Source organism: Lolium perenne, chromosome 4, assembly GCF_019359855.2.
Source record: "Lolium perenne isolate Kyuss_39 chromosome 4, Kyuss_2.0, whole genome shotgun sequence".
Taxonomy (NCBI): Eukaryota; Viridiplantae; Streptophyta; class Magnoliopsida; order Poales; family Poaceae; genus Lolium; species Lolium perenne.
Window position 1 is genome coordinate 362,860,724 of NC_067247.2, and position 10,294 is coordinate 362,871,017.

General features: G+C 47.6%; 1 protein-coding gene across 1 annotated transcript; it reads right to left on the reverse strand.

Annotated features, from left to right (window-relative positions):
- Positions 1 to 2,879: 2,879 nt before the first annotated feature.
- On the reverse strand, positions 2,880 to 4,109 carry LOC127296771 (expansin-A15). Its single transcript, XM_051326982.2, has 3 exons — positions 3,938 to 4,109; positions 3,547 to 3,868; positions 2,880 to 3,459 (listed from the first exon to the last, which is right to left on the reverse strand). The coding sequence occupies exons 1-3, from the start codon at positions 4,077 to 4,079 to the stop codon at positions 3,132 to 3,134; spliced, it is 792 nt and encodes a 263-aa protein (XP_051182942.1). The 5' UTR covers positions 4,080 to 4,109; the 3' UTR covers positions 2,880 to 3,131.
- Positions 4,110 to 10,294: the final 6,185 nt, after the last annotated feature.

Genomic DNA, 10,294 nt, shown 5'->3' on the forward strand with positions numbered 1-10,294 from the left:
CGTATCCCAGTTCCGTCTTTGCAGTGGTTACTAGGACACATAAAATGACGCCACGCGGCTCCGCTCGATTTGGCTCCGTTTGCTTTGCCAACTGCGCAAAACGGGGCCGCCGGGACATGCGGTATGGCCGTGCAAGGCGCGCGTGCACCCGTCCGCCAACGCGCGAAACGGAAAACATTTAGCACATAAAATGACGCGTCACACTTGTACATATATGTTAGGGGCAGATGCAAGTTTTCCAACAATTCTGACGCTCCGGTGATCTGTATCTTGGGAAACCCTAGGGCGGGGACCCCGTAGATCTACCCCTATAGCTTTCTCCGTGCGAGAGTTTACCAATGTAATTTTTTACTTGTTTTGGTTTATTTAGGACATATGTACATGGAAACCATAGGTTGGGCATACTTTACCATAAAATAGGCTCCATTTTAGCCGTGGCGAGAGTTTCCACATACAAATCCTGGATTTTACCAAGTGTTAGCCCATGTATGCGGAAATCGTCAACAACGGGTACATCCAAGGTTAGCCAAACCTTACATCACACTTGTACACATATGTTATGGGCATATGCAAGTTTTCCAGCGATTCCGACGATCCGATAGTCTGTATCTTGGGAAACCCTAGGGCGGGGACCCCGCAGATCTACCCCTATAGCTTTTTCCGTGCGAGGGTTTACCAATGGATTTTTTATTTTCTTTGCTTTGTTTAGGACATATGCACATGGAAACCATAGGTTTGGAATAAAATAGGCCACATATGAGCCGTAGCAGGAGTTTCCACATACAAATCCTGGATTTTACCAAGTGTCGGCCCATGTATGCGGAAATCGTCAACGCGGGGTACATGCAAGGTTAGACAAACCTTACATCACACTTGTACACATATGTTAGGGACAAATGCAAGTTTTCAAGCGATTCCGACGCTCCGGTGATCTGTATCTTGGGAAACCCTAGGGCGGGGACCCTGCAGATCTACCCCTATAGCTTTCTCCGTGCGAGGGTTTACCAATGGATTTTTTTATTTGCTTTGCTTTGTTTAGGACATATGCACATGGAAACCATAGGTTTGGAATGAAATAGGCCCCGGATGAGCCGTAGCAGGAGTTTCCACATACAAATCCTGGATTTTACCAAGTGTCGGCCCATGTATGCGGAAATCGTCAACGCGGGGTACATGCAAGGTTAGACAAACCTTACATCACACTTGTACACATATGTTAGGGACAAATGCAAGTTTTCAAGCGATTCCGACGCTCCGGTGATCTGTATCTTGGGAAACCCTAGGGCGGGGACCCTGCAGATCTACCGCTATAGCTTTCTCCGTGCGAGGGTTTACCAATGGATTTTTTTATTTGCTTTGCTTTGTTTAGGACATATGCACATGGAAACCATAGGTTTGGAATGAAATAGGCCCCGGATGAGCCGTAGCAGGAGTTTCCACATACAAATCCTGGATTTTACCAAGTGTCGGCCCATGTATGCGGAAATCGTCAACGCGGGTACATGCAAGGTTAGACAAACCTTACATCACACTTGTACACATATGTTAGGGACAAATGCAAGTTTTCAAGCGATTCCGACGCTCCGGTGATCTGTATCTTGGGAAACCCTAGGCCGGGGACCTTGCAGATCTACACCTATAGCTTTTTTCGTGCGAGGGTTCACCAATGGATTTTTTTAATTTCTTTGCTTTGTTTAGGACATATGCACATGGAAACCATAGGTTTGGAATGAAATAGGCCCCGGATGAGCCGTAGCAGGAGTTTCCAGCGATTCGGACGCTCCGGTGGTTTGTATCTAGGGAAACCCTAGGGGGCGGGGACCCCGCAAATCTACCCCTAGGGTTAGGGTTAGGGTTAGAGTTAGGGTTAGCAATGGACTTTTTTCCTTTGTTTTAGGTCATGTGGTGGCAAGTATGGATCCATGCTATCTAAGGTTTTCCTCCGGTTCACCCCACCGGTGAGTTCTGCCCTATACGTCCAGGACATGCCTAAGTGCCGTCAGCGCATGTGCGTGTAGCCGAAAGACCCCGGGGGTACAACATTAGACAAACAACACCACACCATGCTGGTGGTGGTGTTTTGTTGGAGAAGAACACATGGGTATATATAGGGAGGCGAGGGGCTGAAACGGCGAGAAAAGTCAAGCGGGAGAAAATGGCGGGAAAAATTGGCGGGAAAGATTGGGCGGGAGAAATGGGCGGGAAAAAGGAAAAAAAAGATGGATGCTAAGCCGACGGTGCCCCTCGGCATAGGCTAGACAGCTGACGTCATTTTGGCGGGAGGGGCGGGAGGATTCGGCGGGAGAAATTGGCTCAGCTACGCCGACGGTGGCCCTCGGCATAGGCTTCACGCCGTCAAGGTTCAGTTAGGGCATGGCCGCGGGGCGACGGGACGGGGTCGCACCCTCAACCTATGCCGAGGGCCGCCGATACGCCGAGGGCCACCCTCGGCATAGCGTGTCATACGCCGAGGGGCGCGATACGCCGAGGGGCGCTTCGAGCAGCTGGGCTGACCGGGCAGTACGCCGACGGCCCCGACATTTGGCCGTCGGCGTACGCCACGGCCGTCGGCGCAGCGCAGCATTCCTGTAGTGCGTGATCGCTCCTCGACATGTTTCCATTCAGATTTATTAGAGGATCCCTAGTTACAAGGACTGCAACAGATTTACAGTCAGCTAGGAATACTTAAGGACTACTTATTCTTTTTTGAGAAAACTCGCTGCGTACGTATTAATCAACCGGCACACTTAGATGCCAAGAGTTCTACAGCAAAATCGGGAGGGGAAACTAACCAGATGTTACACGCTTAGATGCCAAGAGTTCTACAACAAAATCCGCACAGACGAAAATGAGACAGGCTGCCTATAATGGGGCAAGAATACAAACTCCTCCGTTCTTTTCAAAAAAAAAAGGGAGTGCAAACTCCTTCATGAATGGATTCTAGCCTCTCTGTTCACATCCGAGACTAAACCAGTTCCTCTCCAGGTTCTCCCTCAACATTACTCGACTACTCTTGTATCCTTCCTGAATTTCTGATCAGTCTGAAGAATTATTCAACCCAATACAACAGGAAACCAACAAAGAACTCGATCTCCAGACTGCAGCTAGCTATCCCTGTCCGACCGTGCTACCTAGAACGATTGAGCAGAAGTGGAGAACTGAATGTTGGAGGTGAAGGCCTGGCCAAACCTCCACCACGCCGGCACGACGTTCTGGAAGACGACGGTCTGGCCGGCGGTGTCGGTGACCCCGAAGGTGATCGCCTGGCCGACGAGCGCGGCGGGGGACTGCCAGTGTGCGCCCCAGTTCCTGCTCATCGGCATCCTCTCCGTGCCCGTCCCCTTCACCCACACCGCCTTGATCGACCCGCTCCCGGCCACGTTGGAGATGAGCACCAGCAGGAAGCGCTCGAAGCCCCCCATCGTGAACCTCACCCCTCCCTGCTTCACGCACGACACCCTACATTCATGGAGATCGAACGCCATTAGTTTATCAAAGTCAAACCACCGCCCAATGGCTAAAACTAGGAGGCATGTGATTATGTACCTTTGGTAGAGCACCGGCACGATGCCGCCCTTGTAGATGCCGATGCGGAGCCAGGCGGGCTGGGCCATGTCGAAGTGCGCGCGCGGCGGGTTGCACCAGCCGCCGTCGTCGCCGGAGAGCTCGTAGTTGGGCGGGCAGAAGTTGGTGGCCGTGACGGTGACCGACTTCCCCGGCAGGCACCACCGCGCCTCCGACTCGTGGTCGCACGCCACCTGGTAGCACTCCCCGCACGACGCGCCGTCGTTGAACAGCGCCGAGCTCAGCGCCGCCGTGCGCGTCCCGTACCCCGACCAGTACAGGTTCCCGTACCCGCACGCCCCACCTGCGCACGCACTGCTTGCTTAACCGCTCCACAGCTAAAATATAGAGCTGCAGGCTGTGGTGAACTTACCCATGGTGCCGGAGGCGTCGCTGCCGCCGTAGAACGTGGCGGAGCCCTTCGACCAGCCCGCCGTGGTTGCCGGGAAGCGAGACGCCGCGGTGACGACGAACAGCAGAAAGCTCCACGGTTTACTACTCCGCGTGATCTCCATTTCTGACTTGGCAGTGAGCGTCAGTGACAGTGAGAGTGTGATAAGTACTAGTGAAAATTAATCTGAAGCAATCAACTGTACACGCGTACGCACGGTTCTTAAATACTATCTCGAGTGAGTGAGCGATCGATCGAGTGGAATTAACCCTGCAGGCCGGCGCATGCACGCACTGCATCGCTCAGCTACAATTGCGCTTGTAGCAGCAGGTCGGTGATCTATCAGGAATGGCATTGTACCGTATACACGGACCTTCGTGCACAATTTGGTCCGTTGGATTCAAATTGTTTTTTCATCGCAAAAAAAAAATTTGTTTTCTGTTTTAAGATTTGTGCTGCACTAAATTAATCAATTTCACTGTGTTCTGGAAATCCAAGTCAGATTGATTCGCAATAAAACATGATGATTTAGTAGTTTTGCTGCTCTCCATCGTCTCATTTCTTTCACCTTAGCTTCTGCCATGCACATGCATCGACAGATTGTAATGCAAGAAAAAAAAATCCCGATCTTCATCGACGTGTCTTCTATTCCTTGAGCTGTGTACGATCACTGACACTTGCGCATCTTCTTTACACGCTGCCCTTTTTCTTTTCCAGGGAAAAAAGTACAGTACTCGATCAACAAGGGAATGGTTAACTGAACAGGCTTGTCTACCATACTTCTCACGACAAACAAGTGTCATCTCCTGAGTTGCTAGTATCCTCACCAAAGTTGACATGCCACACAAGGGGGGTCAGCCCGCCAGCCGGGCTGGTGATAAGAGGAATCCTTCCTGACACTGTTGGTAAGTGAACCGGCAGCTCACATGAGGACGGCCACAGCCCACAGGGACGGCCAGGTGCGCTGCTATGGTCAGATTCAGACTCGGACTCAATGCACAGTCAGACTCAAGCAACAACGGAATTTATGTGGAATGTGTTCCAGCCTTCCAGGTACCGGAGGCCTTCCGAACAGGATCTCACTTCTGCCTCCTCGCCGCCGCTGAAACTCTATCGTAATTAAAACCAAAGTAGGTCTACAAATACCATGAATCTTGGACAATGCCCCAGCGAAACCCGCAACTGCCGCGGTGCTGTTCTTCCTTGTCATATGGTAGTTCAATGGGCCAAATCCCTGAGCCCCTAGTCCTTTTGCTGCAGAATCAGGTACACTCCCAAACTCTACCTCGTCTCTATCCATGCGAAATCGCCTAATAAAATGTTCGTCCATCACTTGTAACATGGGGACATAAAGAAATGACGGTATGCTATTATAAACTCTGTGGTCGACCTAAAGTTATCCAGAGAACATGTAGACGAGTTAGTTTACATGTAATCGAACAGTAAAACTCCACAACAAAGACATATGTAACAGCATAGACATCAGACATGGCCCTCGGAACCTCATTGCAGGGCTTTGGTAGCTGCTCTCATACTGCCTGGACAAAATGAGCTAGTGACTGGCACTAACTCATGTGATGAGGGGGAAGGCACTGCACAGAGAAGCGGATATCAGCAGTTGTACAAAACAGATTACAGATTGACATGCAGAAAGAGAAAAAAGTCACATTTCTACTACTCCCTCCATCTCATGAAACATGTCAAAGAATTATCTAAATTTGGATGTATCTAGACACTAAATAACATCTAGATACATCCGAATTTTGACAAACCTCTGACATGTTTCATGGGATGGAGGGAGTAACAGAAAATACAGTGTACAAGGCAGATGTCAGTACCAAAACACGAGTTGTAGTCGCCGCGCAGGTGGGCACTTCTTCACCAAGGTATAACACTTTACTAGTACATAAATTCGTATTTTTGTTTTCACTAAATATACATACTATCTCTCCTCATGTTCATCATCAGTTTTTTTCTCGAACACACGCCTAAGCGTGTGTCTTAGTATATTAGACGAAAGCCGTCGAGAAGACAGGAGCAAACAAAAGTGTAGCAAGGCTACCAAAAGAGAGCAGAAGGTGCAGAAAAGGCAAGAAAGAAAGAGGAAGAAAAACAGAGAAGCTAAAACTGAAGCTGTACATGACCGACTTTGCCGGTCAACTCTCTCGCACTAGGCAGCATCTTGGACTCCGGATGTGAGGGCAGCTGGCGCAGGGCCTTAGCACCAGCAAGGAACCAGAGTTTGGCATCTTCAAGAATTGAGAGCACAAGCTCTCGACGATTAGGGGTAGCTTCTCTGAAAACTATATCATTGCGAGCTTTCCATAGCCTCCATAGGATTAGGATGATGATTGATCTGGCTCCTTTTTGAACTGCAGGTTGAGCATTGGAAGCTGCTGTTTCAAACCATGAGGTGAACTCCTCGTTCATCATCAGTTGCAACTGCGATTTGCATTTATCATAAAAACAAGTAACTGCTGTAGTTTTCTCTTCTTTTTCATCAGATCCACACGGTCAGGATCTTGAGAGAGATACAATGGCATGGTAACAGTAGAGGGTGCCGTTGCATCATTAAAATCCGAACATATAATTACATCCAACTATCCCACAAAGATGCAAAGTACTCAAACTAAAGACAACATAAGCATCAATGCCCACAAAAACATTGTGTTCTACTCGTGCAACCATCTATGCATAGACACGGCTCTGATACCACTGTAGGGATTCGTTGCATAGAAAACAAAAAAAAAATCCTACCGCGAGAACGCAATCCAAGCCAAGATGCAATCTAGAAGACGGAAGCAACGAGGGGATGATCGAGACTCACCCTTGAAGATTTCCAAAGCCTACAAGATGAGGCTCTTGTTGCTGCGGTAGACAATCACTTGCCGCTTGCAAAAGCGCGTAGAAGATCTTGACGGTGCCACAATCGGGCAGCATCTCCGTACTCGGTCACACGTTCGGTGTTGATGAAGACGACGTCCTTCTCCCCGTTCCAGCGGGCAGCGGAAGTAGTAGCTCCTCCTTGAATCCGGCAGCACGACGGCGTGGTGGCGGTGGCGATGGAGAACTCCGGCGGAGCTTCGCTAAGCGTTGCGGGAGAGGTGGAGGAGAGGGGGCGGCTAGGGTTTGGGAGAGGGGAAGGTGGCCGGCCACTATGAGGGGGTGCGGCCACAATGGCTTTGGTGTGGCCGGCCCCCTCCCCTTGCTCCTCATTATATAGGTGGAACCCCCAAGTGTTGGACTACAAGTCTTCGAATAAAACCCCAACCAAAAACCTTCCATGTGTAGGGAAACCTACCCAAGGTGGGACTCCCACCTCAAGTGGGATTCCCACCCATCCATGAGGGGGGGGGGGGGGGTGGCCGGCCCCCTTAGGTGGAGTCCACCTTGGACTCCCCCTTCTAGGGTTGGCCTGCCATGGGTGGTGGAGTCCCACCGGGACTCCGCCTTCCAAAGTGAATTCTTCCGGACTTTTCTAGAACCTTCCATAAATTCACCGGATCATTTTAAAACTTATAAAATGACTTCCTATATATGAATCTTATTCTCCGGACCATTCCGGAACTCCTCGTGATGTCCGGGATCCCATCCGAGACTTCGAACAATACTTCGAACTCCATTCCATATTCAAGTTCTACTATTACAACATCAAACCTTAAGTGTGTCACCCTACGGTTCGCGAACTATGTGGACATGGGTGAGAACTCTCTTCGACCAATAACCAATAGCGGGATCTGGAGATCCATAATGGCTCCCACATATTCAACGATGACTTAGTGATCGAATGAACCATTCACATACGATACCAATTCCCTTTGTCACGCGATATTTTACTTGTCCGAGGTTTGATCATCGGTATCACTCTATACCTTGTTCAACCTCGTCTCCTGACAAGTACTCTTTACTCGTACCGTGGTATGTGGTCTCTTATGAACTTATTCATATGCTTGCAAGACATTATACGACATTCCACCGAGAGGGCCCAGAGTATATCTATCCGTCATTGGGATGGACAAATCCCACTGCTGATCCATATGCCTCAACTCATACTTTCCGGATACTTAATCCCACCTTTATAACCACCCATTTACGCAGTGGCGTTTGATGTAATCAAAGTACCTTTCTGGTATAAGTGATTTACATGATCTCATGGTCGAAAGGACTAGGTAACTATGTATCGAAAAGCTTATAGCAAATAACTTAATGATGTGATCTTATGCTACGCTTAATTGGGTGTGTCCATTACATCATTCATATAATGATATAACCTTGTTATCAATAACATCCAATGTTCATGATTATGAAACTAATCATCAATTAATCAACAAGCTAGTTAAGAGGCTTACTAGGGACTCATTGTTGTTTACATATCACACATGTATCAATGTTTCGGTTAATACAATTATAGCATGGTATATAAACATTTATCATAAACATAAAGATATATAATAACCATTTTTATTATTGCCTCTTGGGCATATCTCCAACAGTCTCCCACTTGCACTAGAGTCAATAATCTAGATTACATTGTATGGTATCTAACACCCATGGCATTCTGGTGTTGGTCATGCTTTGCCCTAGGGAGAGCTTTAGTCAACGGATCTGCTACATTCAGATCAGTGTGTACTTTGCAAATCTTTACTTCTCCATCTTCGATGTACTCGCGAATCGAGTGATAACGCAGCTTGATATGCTTCAGCCTCTTGTGTGACCTTGGTTCTTGTGCATTGGCGATGGCACCCATGTTGTCACAGTAGATGACTAGTGGGTCCAATGCACTAGAAACCACACCGAGCTCTACAATGAACCTCTTCATCCATACCGCTTCTGATGAAGCCTCTGAAGCCGCTATGTACTCCGATTCTGTTGAAGACTTCGCCAACGTGCACTGCTTCGAGCTTGACCAGCTTATTGCAGCACCATTCAATATAAACACGTACCCAGACTGTGACTTAGAGTCATCAGGATCAATGTTCCAACTTGCATCGGTGTAACTTGTTACAACGAGCTCTTGGTCACCTCCATAACAAAGAAACATATCCTTAGTTCTTTTCAAGTACTTCAGGATATTCTTGACCGCTGTCCAGTGTTCCATCCCTAGATCACTTTGATATCTGCTAGTCAAACCAACAGCATGTGCTATATCCGGTCTAGTACATAGCATGGCATACATGATAGAGCCTACTGCCGAGGCATAGGGGATCTTACTCATCCTTTCTCTTTCTTCTGCCGTAGCCGGACCTTGAGTCTTACTCAAGACCTTGCCTGGTAACAAAGGTAAGAATCCTTTCTTACTTTCGTCCATTCTAAACTTCTTTAGAATCTTGTCCAGGTATGTACTCTGTGGTAGCCCTATTAGGCGTCTTGATCTATCTCTATAAATCTTGATGCCTAATATATATGATGCTTCACCAAGGTCTTTCATTGAAAAACTATTATTCAAATAACCTTTTACACTGCTTAATAGTTCTATATCATTCCCAATCAATAATATGTCATCTACATATAATATCAGGAACGCTACAGAGCTCCCACTCACTTTCTTGTAAATACAGGCCTCTCCATGACACTGTATAAACCCGAAGTCTTTGATCACCTTATCAAAACGTCGGTTCCAACTTCTTGATGATTGCTCCAGTCCATAAATTGAACGCTGAAGTTTGCATACTTTGTCAGCATTTTTATGATCGACAAAACCTTTGGGTTGTACCATATACAACTCTTCCTCAATGTCTCCATTAAGGAACGCCGTTTTGACATCCATCTGCCAAATCTCATAATCGAAAAATGCAGCTATTGCTAACAAAATCCTCACAGATTTTAGCTTCGCTACAGGTGAGAAAGTCTCATCGTAGTCAACACCTTGAATTTGTCGGAAACCCTTTGCGACAAGTCGAGCTTTATAGACAGTAATATTACCATCAGCATCTATTTTTCTTTTGAAGATCCATTTATTCTCGACAGCCTTGCGGCTATCAGGTAAGTCTACCAAAGTCCACACTTTGTTATCATACATGGATCCCATCTCGGATTTCATGGCTTCTTGCCATTTGTTGGAATCTAGGCTCATCATCGCTTCTTCATACGTCGCAGGGTCTTCATCATTATTGTCCACAATCATGACATTTAGACAAGGATCATACCAATCAGGAGTGGCACGTTCCCTTGTCGATCTGCGAGGTTCAGTAGTTTCCTCATTCGAAGTTTCATGATCATTATCATTAGCTTCCTCGGTTGCTGGTGTAGGCGGCACAGGAACAACTTCCGGTACTGCGCTACTCTGATCAACGAGTGAAGATTCATCAATCTCATCGAGTTCTACTTTTCTTCCAGTCA

Bases quoted from the DNA above. Each gene is read 5' to 3' on its own strand.
- LOC127296771 (XM_051326982.2), bottom strand. From the start codon at position 4,079: ATGGAGATCACGCGGAGTAGTAAACCGTGGAGCTTTCTGCTGTTCGTC. The intron at 3,869-3,937 runs GTAAGTTCACCA...GTGCGTGCGCAG, and splicing joins CGACGCCTCCGGCACCATGG to GTGGGGCGTGCGGGTACGGG. The intron at 3,460-3,546 runs GTACATAATCAC...CCATGAATGTAG, and splicing joins GTGCCGGTGCTCTACCAAAG to GGTGTCGTGCGTGAAGCAGG.